This window comes from Taurulus bubalis (assembly GCF_910589615.1).
Source record: "Taurulus bubalis genome assembly, chromosome: 2".
Lineage (NCBI taxonomy): Eukaryota > Metazoa > Chordata > Actinopteri > Perciformes > Cottidae > Taurulus > Taurulus bubalis.
Window position 1 is genome coordinate 19,786,185 of NC_136590.1, and position 23,790 is coordinate 19,809,974.

Here is a 23,790-nt window from a genome sequence, read left to right on the forward strand (position 1 = left end):
TAACTATGTGGGTTGATTAACTTCATTTAAATTGCTGAAATACTGTTTCATTGTGATTTTTCTTTAGGTCATTATCTTTACAAAGATGGGTCTTACAACTCTGTAGGTTGTTGTTTAGGCCTTGAAGCATGCATCTGGAAAAACTCGGGGGCGGCTCGAGAAGGCATTTTTGGGAAATCTTGCTCATATGATTCATGCTGGATGTTCATAGTTATGATCAAAATGTTATAAAAGTGATTTTTCTGAAAAAAATGATATGGAATAACACAAGTATTAGAACTCATTTGGGGTTCATACAACTACTTGAACAGACCTCACTAAGGCCTCTAGAAAGGCTTCTCCCACCTTACGGGGGGAATCAAGGCTCAAAAGGTTAAGTTAGCTGACAAGTCTTTGTGTTTCTGGACGTTGTTGAATTCTGGCATCTTTTCCGGGCACATTACTCCTGCGACTTTAATGAGGCTCTGTGTTGTGAAGTCTCCGTCTGAGAGGTTTCCCGTGTATGAGTTGAGCGACCTCGTTCCAGCGCCCCCTGCTGCTGCTGCCTGCTGTCGTCTCGGCTCCCGTTGTGTCAAATTGGATCGATGGGATTCGAGAGCCCGGCGCACCTTCGGGCGAAGGAGAAGGAAAACCAGGTCAAACTGTTGCGATTGGCGGGCGCATCTGTGCGCACAGCACCAAAATATGTTTTTATTAAGCTGTTGTTGTCATCCTCCTACTACTAAAAATGGCTTCCTCGCAGCTTTGTCCTCTGCGACCTGAATGCGCCGCTGTAGCGCGTGATATGCCTTTATCCAGCAATCCACTCCCTCTTCTGCCATCTCGTTCGCTCCGTCTCTGACAAGACGGCCACCAATTTGGCCAGCCTCCCCGCGCTGCTGGTGCCAAATCCCCTTCTTAGTGGTTACAATGGGACAGGGAGCAGCTGAAGTGTGGATCGCCACGTATAAAAGGCATTTATGAGACAACTTAACAACCTCATCCTACCATCTACTGTACTAAACTCCACATCCACCTCCTGGCCTCCAGTGGAGTACAGGAGGAGCTGCTAGACTGGAGATAGCCATTAGTGCCCGGCACGGAGCCCTGTGGTGTTCCAGGGGGCCGGTAATGGCCCACTTTGAGGCATGGTGGGAGCTTGTCAGGGGGGGCCTAATGAAGACAAAGGAAGGGTTGGTGGAGTACAGAGGCATGTGTGAGGACGGACTAATGCTTCGTTAATGGCAAACCTCTGCTGTCCTTGACAAATCGTAGGGTTGGAGCGGGGCACTCGCATAGTGGCCGTGTCCGTGCGTGGATGCATACATGCCGCAGGTGGAATGAGGGAGGCGTTCAACATTCATGATTATATATGTGACCGTGGCACGTGGCCCTGTGCATTACTCGAGACAGACGGGACGGCGTGCCATTCCCAGAGGTCTTATTATTACAATTGGATAAATTACTATCCAACCAGATGCAAAGTTAACAAGTAGCGGGAGGACGTTAAAAGTTTACTGCTGTCTGGAATGGCCCTTCGCATTCTACGTGGTCAATTAAAGGCTGGCAAATGGATTTCTCTGGTTACACACCTACTTTTATGACCCGTGAAGAGGACACACCGGGAAAATTGATATCGGGGGACGTGCGAAAGGAAGATCAGAGGCTCTGCCGCTTGCCCCCCTCTCACGGCCCATTGTAACGCGACACTGATGGAACTGCTGCCCTCCAGGCCTGCCAAATGGCCCGCAATCTCCAGGCATCAGCAAAGTGCTGCGAAAGATGTTTGAGATCAATACTGAGTGAGAGCTGGTGGTGTGTTGCTGTGAAAACATGTTGTGTCTGACCAGGAGAGTTTCTGAGAGGAGACGATGCAAACGTTGAGACAGATGTGACAGGGCTGAGGGAAAACATATGTGCAGATCCCCTCATTTAGAGCCGGAACAATCGATGTTCCTTCAGCTACAAAGAATGATCACCAGCTGCTGTTATGTAGCGGGGAGGCTAAATACCACAAAGGGGGATGTAGTTTTGTAAAGTCTAGTTTATGGTTCTCCGTCACGTCGACGTGACGCCGTCGACGTGACGCCGTCGTTGAGCATTCGAAGTTCTGCGTCGAGGGACCGCGTTGCTCTGCAATTAACCGCCATGCCACCAGGGGGGTGTGGCTGTGTGTCTGTGTGGTTTCAGGGGTTATAGCCGAATTCCGGTCACAGTAAACAATGGCGACTAAGTTGGAGCGGCTGCATTAAAGTTGGAGCTCATCAATATTGAAGAGCAAATGCTTATATTGCAAATGTTGAAGCGCAGGCGACAGAGAAGACGTTTGCGGAGGTGGTCTGTACGACCACTAAACCGGTCGAGGCTGGGAAAAAGCAACTGCCGGAAATTACGTTCTGAGCGGACCAATCACAGCGCTTGCGGTCCGCGTCAACGCGACGCGTAGTTAGGATTTTTTGGAGGTGCGTGTCAGGCTACGGCGTAGGGGTCTGCGTCGACGGCGTAGCTACGGCGTAGCTACGGCGTAGGTACGCCGTCGACCTGACGGAGAACCATAAACTAGGCTTAACTCTAGAAAGTTAAGCTTTTTTTCCATGGGATTTTTCTATTGGATTTATTGCAGAAAATAACTTGATGATGCTGAAACCTTTTGTTGAGCAAGATAATCTTCTCAAATGAACGCCACTTTTATGATTTTTGAAGCGAGAATGAAGTAGTCGAAAATTAACGAGGCTGCATACGAAAACTTAAACTTGTGTTTAAGACCTTATTTCAGGCATCTGACCAAAAACGCGTTAAAAATCACTTTGAGACGGGGGAATCGGAGATGCAAAAAGTGCTCAGAGCCTTGGAAAATTCCCGAAAAGCCCATGAATTGTCTTTGGAAAGATGAATGAATGAAGTCCAGAAATCAGAAAGGTTTGTCAACTTGTACAAGCTGTGATCAGCTTCTGAGTACGGCATCAGGGTTTCTGACAGAAGGGAAGGAGCTTTTCCTTTATTCCGTACGCAGAACTGTCTGGAAACGGCCTTAACGTTTCACTAGATCGTCAATAAGTACACTTTACAAAGTTGGGTTTCAATAAAAGACACTTCTTTGTAACCCTATGAGCTTGTATGAATCACTACAGTAGGATATATTCTTGTGTGTAGTATATTAGAACCTGAAAAATCCAAATGTGGCCGGACTGTTTTTGTTTTCGACTCGCTTCGACTTTTTCCACTCTGGAGGCTTCCGTGATCGTGGGAGGTTTCTTAAAACGCGTCACACGTCTTAAGCAGAGATTTATGCACATTTTAAATCCCAGCATGCCCCAAACCTGTGTTTAGACATAAAGGTTATAATTTTTACATTTTTGAACCGAACGACAGAGTTTTTTGATTAAAACTCCATGGTAATTCCCCAAGGCTTTGATTTATTGTGATTTTTGTGATTTTGATTATTTAGGTCATTATCTTTACAAAGAGGCGTCTTACAATTCTGTAGGTTGTTGTTTAGGCCTTAAATGATAATTTGGGTGAATTAACCCTTTCAGGGTCTTTTTGTCTGCTGTGGAAAAACTGGTGATAAGTTTTCTGGAATGCGAAGAGGCATCGCTCCTAACAGCAAAGCATTGATTTTTGACTGCCATGCCACACATCATTCAGATGGGGCGTTCAGAAGAATAGCTGCACTCACAGGCTGCCTCTCACACACACACACACACACACACACACACACACACACACACACACACACACACACACACACACACACACACACACACACAGGGAAAACAAAACGCTGCTCCCCCTATATCCAATCCCCTCCTGTGGGCCCACAGAGATGTGGAGTGATGGAGGGCCGGCTATAAAAGACAGAACATTAGCTTCATTGATACCTGCCAAAGGGGGAGGAAGGATGGGGGAGTGGTGTGTGTGTGTGTGTGGGGGGGGGGGGCTGACAGTACAAGCTGAGTGTCATAACAACTTTATAAAGATGTTGTTTTTCAGGAAGCATGAAGCCCTGTGAGCTGACAGGCTGACATCACTCACGCTTCCTCCCCCCCGCCGCCACAACCCTGGAAAATGTCACAGCCAATAACCACAGCTGCTCTGTCACTGCCACACATTACATTAACATTGTTTCTGTTACACATTATTCTGTTTGTCTTCGTTCCTCTAACTTTGTGTTGCTTATTCTTCCTCTGAAATACAAGGCGCATCCCAGGTCACATGAAACAGTCCCCAATGGGACAGAAGAGAGCGGTGATGGATCAGCGGCTGCTGCAGAGAGGAAGGCAGGTGGGCGGAGCTCCAGAGAGGCACTCAGTTGATGCCCTACAGGCAAGAGATACACTGTTGTAAAGATTTCCCTCCTGTCGCCCGAGGGTGTCAGGGCTGCAAAACACTATCAAGTTTGGAATCAGTGCAAAACGCACACAACAATGCAATACAACGAAGGACGATATCATTGTGGGTTATGGTTAACATTAGCATTAATCTGCATTGCTATAAAAGATCTCCCTTAATTAATCCACCAGCCCTTTGAATAGTTCACACGACGCTCAGTGGCAACGTAGCTAAACATATGCATTTTAAAAATGGAAAAGTAGTAACCCCGAAGAAACTCCAAATTAAACCGACCCGCATTTGTTGCCCGCCAACAGGTGCATTGTGGGTGTAGCTAAAAGGCTCATGGTTGATCCTCCAGTTCCAGATAGTTCAGTGAAGAGTGCGATGTCCCCTCCACTCCACCTCCAAACCCCCTGTTTCATTTTACTATGAATGTAACATATGTCTCACCCCTTCACATCGGAACAAGACAACCTGACTGACAGAGACACAAAATGACAACAAACATGCACCATTTTGCATCCCTCTGTGGACTTGTGTATCTCATTGTGAATGTTTTCTTGTTTCTTTTCAGTGGTTGTACGTCTCTTTTTAGTCATTCTGCTTCTCTTAGTTGTCATTTTGAAGCCTTTTTTTGTGTGGGCCCGTTCAGTAGTCCTCCTGTAACGAACACAGACACACACATGCTCGCACATTATTTACAGCCTTCAGCTGAGGAGATCGGTGGTGTCGAGCGGAGAAACTGCAGCGGCAAAGATGCCTTGTTCTGCTGTTGTGATGAGGGCCAGCTCGGTGTTCTGCTGTTGCTCTAAATCCTATCAGAGAAACACACCTGTCATCCTGTTATCCCGCCTTACACATGCTGCGTGTGATGCATACATTGTTCAGTGGGAGTATCATGTGAGTGGGAGGAAGAAACGTTTTTTTTAAAAAGCATTTTACTTCATATGATCGGGTGTCGTTGGCAGAAAGCACATCAGTCAGGGAGCGGGGAGCCTCACGAGACTCTGCTGCAGCCTCTCTGGATGTGGATTCACTTTCAAAGGGAAGTATGAAAAAACATTCATTTCAAGGTGGATCTGCCGCTGTGACGATTCGTTAGCAGAACACAAGACAGGGAATGTGCTAGAAGCTCCTCACTGCTCATGCTTTTTCTCCCTGAGGAGGAGGAGGAGGAGGAGCTCCCTGGGTGCTGCCAGACTGCCCCCCTGTGGCGGGAGATTGTAACTACAAGGCTGTGGTTATATAATAAATCTCCTGACTCTGTGGAGCCTGGTGACTATTTTACATTTTGGGTCTCTTTTTTTTTATATCTGTGGCTCTTATCATGGTCTCTTATAAGTTTGCATATTTTTATTTTGAATCATGTCCTCATGATGTTGCTGTGTTTATTGTCATGCACCAATCACCAAGTCCATCCCTTGTGCAAAGAGAATCAGAAACGCTTCATAACTATGAGTTGGTTAGTACTTTTATACTGATGATGACTGTTGTCAGTTTTATTACTGTTATATTTAATTTGTGTGTGATTATAGGGCACAGCTTTTTCTTTGTACAAGGCAATACCGTGTCATTTGTTAATATGTTAATATGTTTTACAATCCCAGGGGCTGGGATGTGGAGGATTATTTTATTGGATTAAACAATTAAAAGTACTGAAAATAATAATAGTTTATTTTGCCATTTTCTCACCATGTCCTCAGTTATGTAGCTGACTGTACAACATCTGTTTGGATATAAATTACCTTGATGTAAAGACCTGTGGCATTCAGAGATTTATTTACAGATATAATGAATTCATGCTAAAATACAGTTTTTGAAGATGATGTGGCTCCCTGTGATCTGTGAGCAACATAATCCGATCCATTACTGGTAGGGAATTTTGATACGGATGCAGCTGAATGGACTGAAAAAGCAGATGAGAATTGTAAACCGATCAGATCAGGTATTAAAAAAGAGAAACATTGTAAACCTCAAGTAGAAAAAAAGAATACAAGCAACAGTGAGATTAAATATATTTAATCTCACTGTTGCTTGTATTCTTTTTTTTCTCACTGTTAGGATGAGTCTGACAGGTCACATGATCTTTTAAATCAAAGGTGTCAAACTCATTCTCACCCCGGGCCACATCAGCATCATGGTCGCCCTCAAAGGGCCGGTTGTAACTGTAACACTGTATAATTTTAACTACTACCAAACATATTGTTAAATAACTGTCTTTGTATTAGATTATTGTTTATTCAACTGTAACAAATATTGTACATGCATTTATATAAATGTAAAAATATATGTAAGCAAATTTCTCTGTTAATATGACATAAATATATTTAATTTAGGATTAAGAAACCCACATTACTCTATCAAAGATCTAACTTAAAACAGAAGAAAATAAAAAACACAAAAATTAAACGCACGTTATTATATTAACTTTGTTCAAAGCTTTTTTGTCACAGTTCTGAAAGGACATAACTCTGGTCCAACAAATAATTGTGAGCCAATAAGAACATGCATGTGGTCTAGGCCATTGGTTCTCAAATGGTCTGGCTGCTTACCCACCATCCTCCCTGAATGACCCACCAAGATCCAATGCGAGGAACATTTTCAACTTCTCAAATTGATTTAATGAAAATATGGTGCAGTTTAAGCCTGAGTTAGTACAGCATATCACATTATGCCAAATACAGAAATATTCCCTTTTACACTCAATTAAAAACCTCAAAGTGCATCTTAAGGACATGAGGTAATATGACACACATAATAATTGTATAGTTTCAGCCTTTTTAACAGATTCAAAAATGCTTTCATGCACAAACATAAAACAAAAAAAGGTTGGGAATGAACTAAACTATCACGAATAGTCCAATGTGTAAACTCACGCAAGTAAAGCGTGTTGTGAATGCAGTATTGAGGAGTGTGAATAGATGGCACTCTGCTGCATTAAAAAAATCTCTTCAAAATAAAAGCACAGGATATTTTTTTGCCCATGCAAAGGCCCGTGACCCATTGAAAACGGGTCGCGATTTCATGCCTTTCAAGCCGTTTAAGTTGAAAGATGAAGCAAAACAAATCGATTACACAAAATTACGTTTATCTTTTAAATATATTTTCTGTCCACTTTGACCCTTTTCTCAGAAGATATAACTTTGGCTGAACTATTCACAACTCCTCTAATAAACACCCCATAAAAAAGGCAGATGAAAGGGATGGATGGATGTTGAAGAACCAGGTGGATGAGCAGGAGTAGTGCAGAAAAGTGTAATTTAAAGACGAAAAGATTATTCAAAAAAGAAGAAGAAAGAAACCTGGGGAATTCCATCAAACTATATTTATACAAACAAACCCGAAACACAAGAATGTTGAACTTTAAAGTTAGGGGTTCATAAAAAAAACCTAGAAGGAATGTAATGTCTACAACAGAGGCTATTAACATTTCTCCAGATATAAGCCCTGAATGTTGCTTGATGGACCCTGTGTGAAATGAACCTTAGCATGGCCCATGTTGAAACACAGAGAGGTCCCGTGTACTGGGATGCTGTGTGCGCATCCTAGATATGTTCCTCGATAGAAGAAGTAGATCACTGTGACAGCATCGACTTGTGGGCTGCTGTTTTTCAAGTCTCGATATTTCGCATTTTGCCGTCACAATCTAGGTTTTTGGGCGTCTCCTACTATTTTTTTGTTAAGCATACCCTGTGTTATGGTCTATTTGATTCTAAATGGACCATAATTTACTAAATGAACATCATGATGTATTGAAGACTTGAAACTAGAGATTGAGACATAAACTCATGTTTACAATGTTTACTGAGGGAATAAATCAAGAGAGAAGTAGAGTCATTTTCTCATAGACTTCTATACAACCAAACTTATTTTTGCAACTGGAGGAGTCGCCCCCTGCTGGTCGGTAGGAGGAGTCTCCTGATCTCGAACACGACTGATCGGTGGTTTGAGGAACAGAAGTGCATATTGGTCAAAGAGCGTCTGATGTCATTATCAGTAAATAGGAAGACACAACAAGGTCGGTATTATTCATCATTAAAATAATGACTGGACTGAAATTAATTTATTTACAAAAGCACGATTAATGTTGGGAAAGAGGGCCGCGGGGAAAGGATTCTCAGCACTATGACGTGTTTACCGACATGCGTCCTTGTTTTCCTTTGCAGCATTCACTGTTTGATATCAAAGCGAAACCATTCTTTAGTTCCAGAGTCCTGCCCTTTGTACAACTGCATCTCACCGACCAGCACGACCTGCACACAGGGTACAAATGCACATAACCCGACATGAACATGAGGCAGGCAGCCATATGAAATGTTTCTGAATATGAAATCCTCCGAAATTACTGACTAGCAGAGGTCAATTCTCTATTAGATTTAGGGGGACCAAGTTATGGAATAACTTTTCCCACCTCACAAAGAAATGTCCCTCTATAAAAAATTTAAAAAATTGCCTAAAAGAAAGTCCAATTGCTGTTTTGCAAGAGTTTGTTATGTATTGGTGTTTTTTTTCTTCTTTTTCTTTCTTGTTTTAGCTGTTATATCTACATTTTTAGTTACCATTGCTTAGAAATTGCCACAGAGGTTTAATCCAATATTCCTGAACAAACACAAGCCATGCTGACTTTCACGCTCACACATGCACACACACATGCACACACACACACACACACACACACGCGCGCGCACACAGACTTGACATAATTACATTATTTTTTTCTTCTCTTCTTTCTTTCTTTTGTTGTCTTTCTTTATTGTCTTTATTTTTGCATATTTCAATTTATGTTTGTAATTTTTTTATTATATAGGTGGAGGCTTCAAATAAGCCCAGTTGGCTTTTTGTCTCTTCCTGCACTGTGATATTAATTTTCTGTTATGATTTTTTGTTTTATTGTTTGAATTGTGCAAAATAAAAAAAATGTCTCTCCCGTTATTTTGTTCTGCATGTGTACAGACATATTGCATGACAGCCCACTTGCTCCGGCTCACCCGGAGGACTTACATGACTGACACTATGGGCCCTCTTTCAAGTTTGAAGCGATCCATCCTTACATGGCGCTCTGGCAATCGTCGTTGTTTTCTTCTGTGTGTGTGTGTGTGTGTGTGTGTGTGTGTGTGTGTGTGTGTGTGTGTGTGTGTGTGTGTGTGTGTGTGTGTGTGTGTGTGTGTGTGTACTTTGGGCACCAGAGTGGTTCTGTGCCTATACAAGGTCATGTGAGGCAGCTTGAGAAATAGTCCCAAAAACCCATTCTACCTGACAAAAGGAGGTATCCGTGGACGAGGCTTGTTCAGCGTCCAGGGCCGACTGTAACACCCCTTAAGGCAAATTCATGGTTTGTGATCTCGTGCTGTGTATTAAAGTGACTTGATATTCCCTGAAATTATGAATTCATGGAAACAAAAACTCTGTGTTTCACAAGGGGGAGCTTCTTTGTTTTACACTCCAGACATTGCTGCTCTTGCAGCAACATAGTCAGAGGTTAATGCCGCGTGGCAGCGTGGGCTCGTCACAGCCCCAGTCCCACACAGTGCGTGTTATATTACAGTCATGATTCTCAGCCATGCAATGATCCCCTCTGGGCAGGAGGATGCTGCAGAGATCTACGGCCGTCATGAAAGCGCATCCGGCTAAAAAAAATGACTCTCCCCCACCTTCCCTCCCGAGGGCCGGAGCGGTGGAGACAGGTGTGCGGAGGTGCGTTCAGGTGCCTGCAGGTGTAGTCTGGACTCAACAGTTACGTCCATCTTCAGATTGCAGGCAAGGGGGCTTTAGAAAAAAATGCCATAAAACCTCCCACACCTTGAAATCCCTCATTTGCCTCCACGTAGAGAAGCAAATTCAGGCAATAAAACTACACTTTTTTCTTTTCTGCCCGCGAGAGATTTGAGTCAACAAACATTTTTTGCATCCGAAAGCAATTCCGCTGAAACAGCATCACACTCTCGCGAGCTGGGAGGAGAAGTGCCTCTAAAAGCAAAAATAATGACTCCGTATTACAATATATTACAGCAACGAGCGGCATCGTGCCCTCTGCATTGAACACAAGAAAGAGAACCTCTCAAAGCGCCGGGGCGGGGCCCAATTACGCCACGTCCTCTGTGTGCAGTGCCTCCGAGAGACACACACACACACACACACACACTAATACGCTTTCTGGAGTAGCGTGAACAGCACTTAGACATCAATAGTTTCATTCTCCTGAAAAATACAGCGAGAGAGAGAAAGAGAGTGAAAAAAAGACGGTTTAATCCTGGCCTTAAACCCCTGGTAAAAATAGGACTGGAAATAGAGCGCAAGAGATTAGGCCACGGGATTAACTCTCCATTTGTTTCCTGAGAGCATCCGCTGCCGGAGGTGCGAGAGGTGAGGGAGGAAGAGGAAGAGAGGAAACAGGGGCCTAGAGGAGAGACGAAGGAGGGAAATTGAGAATAGGAGTAAGAAGTAAGGAGAGGAAAGAATAGGACATTTATAAAGATTGTGATTTTCTTCTTTTTTGCAAGATATGTTGTCACATATGAGTCTCATTGACTCATAAATCTATGAGAAAATGACTCAACTCTTTTAAATTTATTCCCTTAGTAAACATTCTAAACATGAGTTTATGTTTCAATCTCTAGTAAATTGATTATGGTCCATTTTGAGTCAAATAGACCATAAAGCAAATCTATGTAATGTCCCCAAAAGTGAAAAGTGTGTGTGTGTGTGTGTGTGTGTGTGTGTGTGTGTGTGTGTGTGTGTGTGTGTGTGTTTCACTTATACAACCAAAGTGGTGTCAACCAAAGGCCAAGAATAACCAGAGTTAATCACACACACGCTTTATCTCTGGCTCTCCCTCACTGCTGCCTCAGCGTTCATGAAAGCAAGTGGCTGCCAGCCAAGGAAGCAAAGGGGGGAAATGTCTTAATGTTTCAATATCAGAGGGAGATTTGGCTTTTGAGCCGACATACCTAATATTTTCTCACTGCACGGAAGTTGGGCTCGGAGGAACTCCATCAAGTGAAGTGGGCGAGGTGGGGATACGACAGTGCCCTGAGCAAGAGATGCAGTTCTTGGTCTCTATAGCACAGACTGCATTAAGGTTGAGGCCATTAATGTCATGCAATGCCCAGTGATTTTATGACTCGTCTGCAGCTCATACCATGAAAGCCATGAGCTGCGGATCCTTAACCTTTAAGTGCCCATAAAGCTGCCTTTTATAGACTGTAAGCCTGCAGATTTCACATGTGTGCAAAACACCACTACTATTAGCATGATAGCAGTAGTTTATGTAGATGGAAGTGCATAGCAGCATGTCTGCAACAGAATAGCAATAATTTACCCTCTCTGTCTCCACTACTCATTTCTACTTTAGTAACATTATAGTATCTTATCGTTAATTACTATATGCTCCTCCATGTTAAAAGTAATTGTAATTTACGAGATAAATAAACCTCTCAGGTTTAGGACTAAAACGCAACAACAAACAAACGTGTTTTACTTTTAAAACAGAAGTTTCAAACCAGGCGGCACCGAAGTGGAATAGTCTTAAAACTTGCATTTCCTCTAATGGCCATCAGGAGGCGACTCCTTTGGTTGTTAAAAGAAGTCTGGTTGTATATAAGTCTATGAGAAAATGACTCTACTCTCTCTTGATTTATTCCCTCAGTAAACATTGTAAACGTGAGTTTATGTCTCAATTTCTAGTTTCAAGTCTTCTCCAACACAGCATGATGTTAATTTTGTAAATGATGCTCCATTTAGAGTCAAACAGACCATAAAGCAGGGTATGCTTCAGGGCGGGTTTACTGTGATTGACAGGTCGCTGCCGCTACCAGAGACGTATACGGTATCACTCCTCCGCTGACCACTGGCTGTTGTCTTTTTGGCCAAGACGTTTGGTGTGTCTGGGCCTTAAGACTCATCGGGAAGATAGCCAATCATGGTTTAGGATAATGAGTTTGCACCAGGGTTGGTCAATCAGATCCAGTGTCCATGAAGTGGCCTTGTGCCACCCCAGGCCACTTCAAGGACACCCTCCTGGAAGTTCATCATGATGAATCATCAACTACAAAAAAAGAGAAGTGAAGAACTCAACATTGTAAAAAATACATATGTATATCTATTAAAAGGATTACTTGGTTTTGAGACTGAGACATAGAATTTAGCAGCATTTAAAGTAAGCATTTGGGTCATAGCAACAAACTGGAGCAGTCTCTTCCTTCAACAAACGTGAGTGAGTCCTGATATTTAACAATCTTAAACTGTGGTTTTATTTCAAAGTTAAAGGGTTCTGTTTCTGTAACTTGTGTTGTTTAGTAATGGAACTCATCTCAGAGAGTCTTGAGTAAATGATGTGTAAAGGTTAATAGCATGCTTACCAATATATGTGGATTCAAATTCTTACTATATTTATGATGATATATCATATAAAGTGATGATTGGTGTTCTTATATATCTGTTTATACGTCTTTGATGAGTAGCATGAGCTTCGCTCGGATCAAAGTAAAATCATCAAACCATATTTGACAATACCTTCAACTGCTTTCTGTTTGAAGCTGTATCCATGGTTATTACAGGCGCTGCCAAAGCTGCAACACTTATAAACTGGTTTAGTATTATTTCAGAACTTCAAAATGAGCATGAAGGAGAAATATATTTTTAAGCACTGAGGATTATGCCTAATCTGGATAAAGTTGCAGTATGTTTAGAAGTGTACTCGACAGATTTAGCACTGCACTCCTATAATCACAAGAGATCCTATTACCTTTTATTTTTTTCATTAAAGTGCCATTTTTTGCTCTCAGCCTGTACTGATATGTCCCACCACACTTGAAAGATTCATTAATAGGCAGATCTCGCGACACCAGAACCGAAGGGCGGGACTTCACGAGACTGCTTTTCGGACTGCTCTTTCTATTTTGTCTCCTATGTCTTGCCGTCGCGCACCAGTCTCCGCCTTCTTGGATAAATTGCGGCTGCGCAAGCTCTGTCGGTCTTCTCCTCCAACGTCAACCGGTGCAGCTGCTTCTTTCTAGGTTACCCAACGTCAACTTTATTATCAAGGTAATGTGAGCGTTTTACTTGGATATGTGACGTCTGGATAAATAGAAATACTCATAAGTGCCTCTCTTTCACATGCCCGGATTTAAAGCTGGCGTTTGTCAGTTTTATAACAATCTTACAGTGGATGTGGTTTGAACACGTCTTCACTGCATGTTAATAACTGGCGCTACGGGTTAACTATACATATGTATTTATTAAAAAAAGAATTCACTTCCAACGTCAGCGACGCAGCCACATTTATCCATGAGATAAATGTGGCTGCGTCGCTGACGTTGGAAGTTTTATAAAATCTTTTTCCAGCAGCACCGCGAACAAAAGACCATGCGGCTGTGTGTCCTGAGGAGGCCCGGGCTCGTCATGTCCTCTGAGAACTGGTTGTTTCAACCTTGATTGGCTGCTTCGTCTGTTTCCTGCAATGACGTGTCGCTCAGGACTATAGACCTCTCTTCTTTGTTCCGGGGTTTGAGTTTTCACTGTACGGTTAATTCCGGCACACCAAACGTCATTGACATCGTGGCTAAGGTGTCCTTTTGTGCTCGCGTGCAGTCCAGCGCTTTTACAGAAAAGCGCTCTCACGCACACCGGACATATCGTGACCCGTGACTCTATACTAGTACATCTATTCTTCCCATTGGCGCTTTGCTAACATAGCTATGCATTCTTTCTTTGTTAAGCCACTGCGAGAAACTGTCTGTGTAAATGTCAGTCAGCTTGCTGCACCTGCAAGTTGGAGGCTCTCTGCGTGCAATGTCTGTAATCCGGAATATGTCTGTCATATTCTGATGAGATGGTTTAAAATGCAATCTTGAAAGTCTATAGTGTCATGGTCAGTTTGTTTCATGCTTAAATGGTTATTTTAATGTTTCTCTGTCTTGGACTCAATCAATTTTTTTTTTTTTTTTTTTTTTTGTGCTTAAATTAATCTAGGGCTGTAAATGTCATTATTAAATCTTGTATCAATATTTTCAAATATCCAAGGGGAGATTCTGAAGAACTATGTAATTGGGTTCTGGAAACTAGTTGATTATATAATCATATTCGTGAATTGTTAGTTATATTTACTTAATATTTTGCAATCTCAGCTACACTGCTGTGCACAGAAAAAAGTAAAAAAAAAAACGACTTTCTACGTTCCCGCTGACTGTGACAAATGCAATCAAGAGGTTTGAGTCACACTCTGGGCATGATGCACTTTATTTATTTATTTTGTTTTTAGTGTTTTAATTTCTTTTCTGCTTTGTTTCAGAATCATGGCTGAGATGAAGGAGCGCACATTCATTGCCATCAAGCCCGATGGTGTGCAGAGGGGCATCATTGGAGAGGTCATCAAGAGGTTTGAGACCAAAGGCTTCAAACTTGTGGCTATGAAGATGAAGCATGTAAGTACACTTGTTTTTATTTAAGTGATCTTTTAAATTGTTTACTTTCCTGACAGTTGGTGGTGTTTAACTATCCACACTCTGAATGAGTTCAGTGTTGCTGTCAAGAACCTCTGGTGAGCGGATAAGCCTACGTGTCTATTCCTGACTGTAGCATAGATTAGCACCGAGTCAAAGACTCCTGATCCGCGAACATCGGATCTGGGACCGAGTGGGATGCTGCCTTTACGTGAAGTGTGTTCATTTATATCCTGCATTATGCAATAATTCATGTATATATTTTATTGCAAGCTTTAATATCTATATCTCTATCTATATATCTCTATCTATATATCTCTATCTATCTATATATATTAATTATCTATCTATGCCCCACTGTACAACATGGACTAAGAATCATTATTTCATGTACATGTCCGAAGCCCAATTGGCTTACTGAGGTCCCTATCTTCCTACATTGTCTCCATGCTGCAGGCCTCCGAGGACCTCCTGAACCAGCACTACTTCGACCTGAAGGACCGGCCATTCTTTCCTACCCTAATCAAGTATATGAGCTCCGGCCCAGTGGTCGCTATGGTAAGAAAATATGATGCATATAAGACTGGTATGTCCATGGACCCAGAGTGAGAAATGTAGCAGGAGAGCAGCGGTCCCCAACCTTTTTGAGCCACGAACTGGTTTTGTGTCAGACAATATTTTCATGGACCGGTTCACGGTGTGGGTGAAAAATATGACGTAAATGATACGACCGCCATAAAGACAATTATAAAGATACAACTCACCATTACCAAATCAGTGGGCACCCTGGGCTTGTTTCTCTGCTACCGTCTCTCTCTAAGCCGTTTCCCATCTCAGGGAGACGGAAGAAAAAGACTGATTTGTGTTTATGTCCAGTCTACTGACTCTACTCCGTAACTTAAACCTTTCATGTGCACTCTGTAACTTCATTAAAACCCGCTTCACAAAGACAGAATGTTGAAATGGAGGCAGGGTTTCAGAGCTCGGGATACTCTGCCTTGATTTTAATCCAGAACACCGAGTTGAAACGGACTTTTAAGTTTCATTTTTGGGGAAACTTATCACGGAACCACTTGACATGTGTCAAGGGGTTACGTTTGAGGCTACGCACAGACAGATGTATCTGGTCATTTTTCAAAATAACATTTTTTTTCAATAAATTCTTTCTCTGCGGCCCGGTACCAAGGGACCCACGGAGGGTTGGGGACCGCTGTGTTAGTGAACCTGCTGCTGGACAAGTGTTAGTTCTGAGGACTAACCCCTTCTGTATTCCAGGTGTGGGAGGGCAAGGGTGCAGTGAAGACCGGCAGGGTGATGCTGGGTGAGACCAACCCCGCTGACTCCAAGCCCGGAACCATCAGAGGAGATTTCTGCATTGATGTCAGCAAGTGAGTGCTTTTCGGTAACCCCGACAACTCTTTGGGTCGCTAAAGTTTGTTCCTATGGACCGAATTATCCGAGTCTTCAATGTTGCGCTCTTCCTCACTTTATTTGTGTATTTCTGCCCTTAGGAACATCATCCACGGCAGCGACTCAGTGGAGAGTGCCAACAAGGAGATCTCCCTGTGGTTTAAAGAGGACGAGCTGTCCAGCTACACCAGCTGTGCTTTCAGCTGGCTCTACTGAGCACCGGCTCCTGCAGCAGTCCGCACTGGTTGGAGACCAGTGAACTTTTGCCTCAGATTTCCTTTTCATGTCCGTAGCCTAGAGAGAGAAGAACTCAGTCCTCATCATCCTCTCCCCTTGGACATCACACTGATTTTGGTCCATTCTAAATTCATTCCTCAGCTCTATTCCTCTTTTTTTAGAAACATTCCATTCAATCCTTGACATGTACAGTTAGTGACAAACTCTCCTTGACTGTCGTTTTTGTTAAAAGGTGATCTGCTTTCCAATAAAATGAACACGATACAAACGTCTCTTCATTCATTTGTCTGGAAACTCAACACTCGTACATATGATCCTTGGGTGACCTGCCAACCTCTATCAGAAACTATTTAATTGTTTACACATACAAGGAACTTGTCCTGGCGGCCGGTTTTTCAGAAGTAATCCGATCGGATTACGGCTATTGCATAAAATCTTGAAAATGGGTTTTTCATGGGGAAAAAAAGATTCAGAGATTGGATCATGTAATCCAATCTTGTTGATCTGGCTCAAACCTTGAGTTTGGGTTTTTCAAAACCTTTTGGTAGGTTTGGTATCATTTTGATCCCAAAAATCAGGATTAAACTGATCCCAGCAGGAGGGTGGATTCATGGTAGATATCAGTAATACAATTAGGTAACTAAAATTGGTTAGTTAAATAATACATGTATATCATGCATTTTACAGTATATTTATTCATCAATTTCACTTTAATTGTTCCAGCAGGAAGTACATAAAGTATGTAGGCTAGCAACCTTTCAGTACAGCAAATTATAAATATTTCTGCCCCATAAATGAATCCCCCAAACTGTCTTTGTGTCAGTGTGTTTAATGAACAATCAGTCATGGACTTATCAAAAATAGTGTAACAATTGCATCTCTTATTGGTCGTCCAGTCGGGCCCTCATTCTGACAGCATGCCGGAGGTTTGTCAGTGTCTCCAATGGGCTCAGGTCCATCAGGGACGTCATCAGAGAAGGACTTTGCGCCTGGTGTAATGTTGTGTAGGACAATGCAAGCAAGTATTGTTGCATGCTTTCTGTGGTTCCATTCAAGTAGTTAAGGCATGCGAAGCGCCTCTTCAGAATTCCATTCAAGCGCTCAATGGTGCATCTTGTTTTGCAATGAGCAGTGTTGAAGCGTGTCTGCTCAGGCGTGTTTGCAGCCAGAAAAGGGGTCATCAGCCATGGTAGAAGACTGTCTCCTAATATGATGCAATTTGGTCGGTTGGTTTGGAGCTCTCTATATAGAGCGCTCTCCCTCAGGATGCGTGCATCATGGACAGACCCAGGCCACTTCACAACGCAGTTTGTGATGAGCTCAGCGTTGCCCACAAGTTGAACGTTGATGCTGTGTCTCCCCTTTCGGTTTACAAACTCCCACTCATTCTCATGAGGTGCTTGTATGTGCACATGGGTGCAGTCGATTGCTCCAATAGTATTGGGCATATTCCCCAAAGGAAAACAATTCTGCTTGGCCTGGATGATTGGGTCATCCTTCGGAAATGAAACAAATTCATTAATCTAATCAGGCTGGCCAATGCAGTTGACACTTTTCAGAACATCACAAGCAGTTGATCTTTCCACACCCATGTAGTCACCCACAACTTGGTAGAAAGTCCCACACGCATAGAAGCGAAGAGCAATGAGGACCTGTTCCTCCACAGACAGATCATGACTCCTTTGGGTTCTGCGTTGGAGGTTGGGCCTGAGAAGGTCCACAATATACTGAATATCAGCTCTTCCGAAGCGAAACCGAGCATACAGCTCCTCATTGGTATATTTCTGCAGTGGATCTATACGCTCAACATACACCCTTTGACGGTATCTTCTCCTGTGGTGGCGATGGACAACACCTGCCATGTCACTGCCTATCTGTGACCTTCTCTCTGAGTCCTCTGAGAAAGGCTGAATATACATATGGCTGTGTAAATTGGTCTTCCCAAACACACCTGTTAGCTTAATTGCTTTGGCTTGAGTTCAATTAATGGAATCATACCCAAGGCCTATAAAATGATGCTTGCTACATCAAAGCGGTGGAACCATGGACTCAAAAAGCCAAAATTTCGCTGCTGCTGAAACCCACGCCCTTCTGGAGGGTGTCAGGTGCCATTATAGGTCATTGGTAGGATCTTTTAGTTCTGCCAAGGGTGGTGAAGTGAGCAGTAAAATGAAGAAGGAAATTTGGGCTGAAATTACACAACATGTGAATGCCATGGGGTTTGGCCAGAAGAGACAACAGAGAAACTAAGATTTCGGTGGACGAATCTTAAGTCCAGGGCAACAAAAGACCACGCTGAAGCCAAGAACAGCCAAACAGGCAACAACCCATATAAGAGGGATGAATACACAGACATAGTCCTTGATATTATTGGAGGTGAAAGGTCGGAAGCTCTGCATGGGATCCAAGATGTTGCAGAGGATGGTGAGCCTGTGATGACAGCAGAAAGTGAGCCTTCTTCAGAAACATTTATTCTTAATCTCAGCCCTGTAATCGAGGGAGAAGGTCAATCACAGGTGGAGCCAGAAGGCCTAGTTCCCACAGGACCTCCAGAGAGATGCTCAAAGCACCCAAAGAAAGATGATGCCTATAAGGTACTTCTGCAAAAAGAGACTGAAAGGGCGGAAGTACAGATCCATCTAGCAGAGGAACAGCTTATTCTTGCCTCACTGCAGCAAACCAAGGCCAGACTTGAGATCTGCCTCCTAAAGGCCAAGCTTGGACAAGCTGGTCTCTCCACAGCAGACAAAGCAGATGATGATGATGATGATGATGATGATGATGATGAAGAAGGAGAACTCATAAGAAGAACTAAGAAGTAATTTATTTAGTTAAGTTTTGGACATGTAAGCCTTTTTTATCCAGTTCAATTCAATAAATCTTTGTTTGAAACCTGTTCGAAACATCCATAATGTATTTGTGAGTAAAGTATGTATTTATTTATTTGTTGTAGGTCTCAGATGAGCGGACTGCTTGTTTCCAAGAAATGGACAATGGAGGGGGATGTTTATATTGTTTGTTTGCTGTTCCGTTCAGTCCTATTTTCTGTTCAAATGAAGCATTTTGGACTGACCTCACACTATTCTACTTGTTGTTCTTTACATAGCTACATTGTGATAGTCCCATTTAGACCACAGGTAATCCAGATTTGGTAATCCTGAACAGTTTGAATCCAGATCAGAGTAATCCAATCCCACATTGCTTTGAAAAACCATCATAAAAATAAAATGGATTACGTGATCCTGGATAACAGAAAAAGAGATTTCCAAATCTGAATCAGTTTGATCCAGATTAAAACTTTTGAAAAACCGGCCCCTGGTGTCGGAAATGCAGAGTTTGTCCGACCGAGTTGGAGAGGCGGAGACCCGTGTTGAGCAAGTAGAGGGTTGGGTGGTGGAGGCGACAGGAGCGCTCTGCACCTGCCTGGAACAGCAAAGAGCCCTGCAACAAAAACTAACGGACTTAGAGTCCCGGTCTAGGAGAAACAACATGCGCCTCTTTGGAGTGGCAGAGGGAGAGGAGGGAAACTCCTCAAAAGTGAGCTGCCAATACCACAAGACGTAGATCTGAAAATACAGCGGGCTTATAGGTCCGGGGCGCAGAAACCCCGTCCCAAAGCCCCTCCGAGACCTATCATGATCAACGTCCATGAGTTCACAACCAAGGACATGGTACTGAGAGAAGCTTGGAAAAAGGGAAAAATCCAACGGAGTAACAGAACTCTCTACTTTGACCACGACTATGCGACTGAGATAGTCAAGAAGCGCATGGAATATAGCGGTATGAAGAAAGCATTAAAGGAAAAGGGGATTCGCTTCCAAACACCATACACGAATATCCGGATCCTCTGGTTTACGGGAACCCGAACATACAGCAGTGCACAAGAAGCGCAGCGGGAGCTGAAGAGACGCGGATTCCCCGTGGAAGAGCTGGAGACCGAAAGAGAGAGCAACCTGGAAACACGGCTCCATGAGCTTCTGGGATGGCAGCAGGCACCGGGTCGCCGGGAGACAGGACCAGCCGTGGCGCAGAGAGCGAGGGATAAACTCCAGGAGTTCCAGAGGGGCCGCACCGAGCAAACATGAACGGGGTCTCAAGCCCCACGACCCGGTATGACTGTTACAATTCTGAGACTCTAATTTGACGACACTTGACTTGTATTTTGGCTTTATATTAATCACTATATATCTGGTATTGATGGTATCACTTTTCCATGGGATACGTTGGGCACACAGGATGGTAGAGCTACTGCTTCTTAATAACTTACCAGCCATCCTCAATGCACTGCCCTCTCCTAACGAGAGGCAGTACCCTCGACCCACCAACGGGGTCACAGTCGAGGAGGAGCAAAAGCCTTCTTCACGTTTGGAGGTCTGTTTACTTTTGTGTTTCATAGTTATTGTTTTTGTTCAGATTTTGTTTTGGGGGGCAAAAAACTCATGTATTATTTGGTATACGTATGATAGGGTCACATAACTTGAAAATGATCTCCTTAAATGTGAACGGCCTGAGTAACTCAGTCAAGAGGAGTAGAGTGTTAACAAAAATAAAAAAGGACAATACACAAGTTGTATTTCTACAAGAGACACACCTGTCAAAACAAGAACATGATAAACTGAAAAAGTATGGGTACTTAAACTCTTCTTTCAGCTCGTGTAAAAATACTCGAAGAAGAGGAGTAGCTATTCTGATTTCCAACTCTCTTAACTTCGAACTGATTAAGGAAAAAAGAGACAAAGAGGGCAGATATATAATATCAAAGGAAGGATAGATAACATTTTGGTCACATTTGTTAATATATATGCCCCTCCGGAGAGTGATAAACAATTCTTTAAATTACTATTTGATACAATAATTTCAGAAAGTGAAGGAATTTTAGTCTGTGCCTGAGACTGGAACACAATTCTAAACTACTAAGTAAAAAAAGACATAAATCTCATCGGTCAAAAGACCTCAATACTTTAATTAAAGACACGGGTATGTTTGACGTTTGGAGGAACCTCCATGCACGAGAAAAAGACTTTACTCACTATTCAGCTACTCGCCAGGTGCACTCCAGATTAGACTATTTCCTATTGAACACAACAGACAGACACAGGGTGAAGGAATGCTCAATAGGAACAGCAGATGTCTCAGCTCACAACGCAATCTATTTAACCATTTCCTTGAATAACAGACCGAAGAGTACATTATGGAGAATAAATATTAGTATTTTAAATAAAGAGAAAAATGAAGAATTAACTGCCCCAGCACAAAAAAAAGAATTGGACTTGGCGATTAGTAAATTGAAAACAAAAAAATGCCCAGGGAGCGACGGTTTTCCAAATGAGTGGTATAAAATCTTTAAAGAAGACCTCGCCCTGTATTGTTAGAATCCTTAAATTGGACACTCAGCAAAGCTGTGGCTCCACCATCATGGAAAGAGGCTGTGATATCAGTCATCCCGAAAGAAGGTAAAAATAAAGAATGTTGTGAATCTTATCGCCCAATCTCTATATTGAATGTAGATTACAAACTGTTTACATCTATAATCTCAAAAAGAATGGAACACTTCACTTCCCAAATGAATAAATGAAGATCAGACGGGATTTATAAAAGGTCGGCAAACACAGAATAACATTAGACGAACCCTACATATTATAGAACAGGCTAATAAACAACATCTAAGTGCAGCTCTGGTCAGTCTCGATGTGCAAAAGGCGTTTGATAGAGTCAGCTGGTCTTTTCTGTACAGAGTGCTAGAAAGGCTGGGTTTTAATAACCAATTCATTAGGTGCATACAATCTTTATATAGAGAACCTACCGCAAGAATAAAGATCAATGGCCACCTGTCAGGTAGTATTAAGCTGTCTAGAGGCACCCGCCAGGGTTGCTGCCTTAGCCCCTCCCTTTTTGCAATATTCATAGAGCCGCTGGCTCAAGCCATTAGACAAAACAAAGAGGTGAAAGGGATCAATATAGCAAAGCAGGAACACATAATATGTATGTATGTATGTATGTATGTATATATATATATATATATATATATATATACTCTTATTCCGTCTGTATATTTAATTGGAAATCGATACTATATTCTTCTTACTGTTTTAATACTGTTTATTGTTATTTGTTATTTTATTATATTACTTTTTTTTACTATGTGTCTCTATTGTGTGCAAGGCTGCTGTATTCCCGCAATTTCCCCACTGAGGGACTAATAAAGGATTATCTTATCTTATCTCATGACTTTTCACAGATGACATTATTACCTATCTCCAAAATCCCAACTCCTCAATTCCAAAATTTATGACAATTTTGGCTGACTATGGTCGGTTGTCGGGCTATAAACTGACTCACAAAAACACAGGTACTCTCTCTTAATTACACACCAAGAAAGGTAATTAGGCAGAAATATAAACTGAAGTGGGAAGCAAAATCAAAAAAATAAAAAGTGTTAATTACTCAGGAAATGAACAAAATATCTGAAACAAATTACAATATAATAAATGATAGGATACAGAAAGATATAACAAAATGGTCAACACTAATATTGGATTGCAGTTCAAGAATTGAAGTGGTGAAAATTAACATACTGCCAAAGCTGCTCTACCTCTTCTTTTTTCTTTTCACCAGTGCCGCCGCTCCCATAAGGCGCGCACAATGCGCCGTGCGTAGGGCACCAGGCCTGGGGGGGGGGGCACCAAAAAATATGCAACAAAAAAATCATCATAGTTGTAATAATTATAATGCCGATATTATTTTAGTATAGGAATATTAAGCACCTTTTAGGCACGTGTATATCACAAAACAGGCAGAACAAGGGATATATTTAATTGCTCAAAAAAAGTTACGTTGGTGCACCACCCCCGAAACAAATACACATTCAACTTCCCAAGCTTGCCGTGAGTGCCCTTCTCAGTGGCGAACTTTGACAGTAAGCTTAAAAAAGATGGCCTCAAAAAACAACAGGAGTCAGGGTCAGAAAAAAGGAAAAGAAAGAAACTGCGAGATGATGCCCGTGCATCTCTTTCAGGTAAGTCCATGTTTAATCATTGTTAAATACGGGAAATGTGCGCTGCTAATTTAATGATTAGCCTATGCATACACCTCGAACTAGCTGACGTTATTGCTAATGTTAGCAGGGCTCTTAAGTTTTGAAGACGGGCAAGAGTGACATATATCCCCCGGGAGCCGTTGACGGTGGGACGGGGGGACCAGAGGATTTGTATCCGTGAAAAGAGAAAAATATAACAGTTAAGTGTAATCTGTGTGATAGAAAAATTTACTCGACACCTTGAGGTAAAATCATAGATCAGGACATTTATTCTTCGAAGAAGGAACAGAGTCAGAATCACAACATGATATGTCAAAATAATGACCAGGAGGACAATGCTGAACATCATGAGGA

The 23,790-nt window shown here is 42.4% G+C and overlaps 1 protein-coding gene and 1 pseudogene across 2 annotated transcripts; one reads left to right on the forward strand and one right to left on the reverse strand.

Moving 5' to 3' along the window:
• Positions 1–13,304: 13,304 nt before the first annotated feature.
• Positions 13,305–16,662, forward strand: nme2a (NME/NM23 nucleoside diphosphate kinase 2a). The gene is made up of 5 exons (XM_079237319.1): positions 13,305–13,356; positions 14,603–14,735; positions 15,210–15,311; positions 16,029–16,141; positions 16,265–16,662. Exons 2-5 carry the CDS (start codon positions 14,607–14,609, stop codon positions 16,377–16,379), a joined length of 459 nt encoding a protein of 152 aa, XP_079093445.1. The 5' UTR covers positions 13,305–13,356; positions 14,603–14,606; the 3' UTR covers positions 16,380–16,662.
• A 581-nt stretch (positions 16,663–17,243) lies between these two features.
• LOC306753863 (putative nuclease HARBI1) lies at positions 17,244–18,262 on the reverse strand (annotated as a pseudogene). Its single transcript has one exon. The product of its transcript is annotated as a putative nuclease HARBI1 (transcript).
• Between the last annotated feature and the right edge of the window lie 5,528 nt (positions 18,263–23,790).

Bases quoted from the DNA above. Each gene is read 5' to 3' on its own strand.
- nme2a (XM_079237319.1), top strand. From the start codon at position 14,607: ATGGCTGAGATGAAGGAGCGCACATTCATTGCCATCAAGCCCGATGGT. The intron at 15,312-16,028 runs GTAAGAAAATAT...TCTGTATTCCAG, and splicing joins CCGGCCCAGTGGTCGCTATG to GTGTGGGAGGGCAAGGGTGC. The intron at 16,142-16,264 runs GTGAGTGCTTTT...TTCTGCCCTTAG, and splicing joins TTCTGCATTGATGTCAGCAA to GAACATCATCCACGGCAGCG.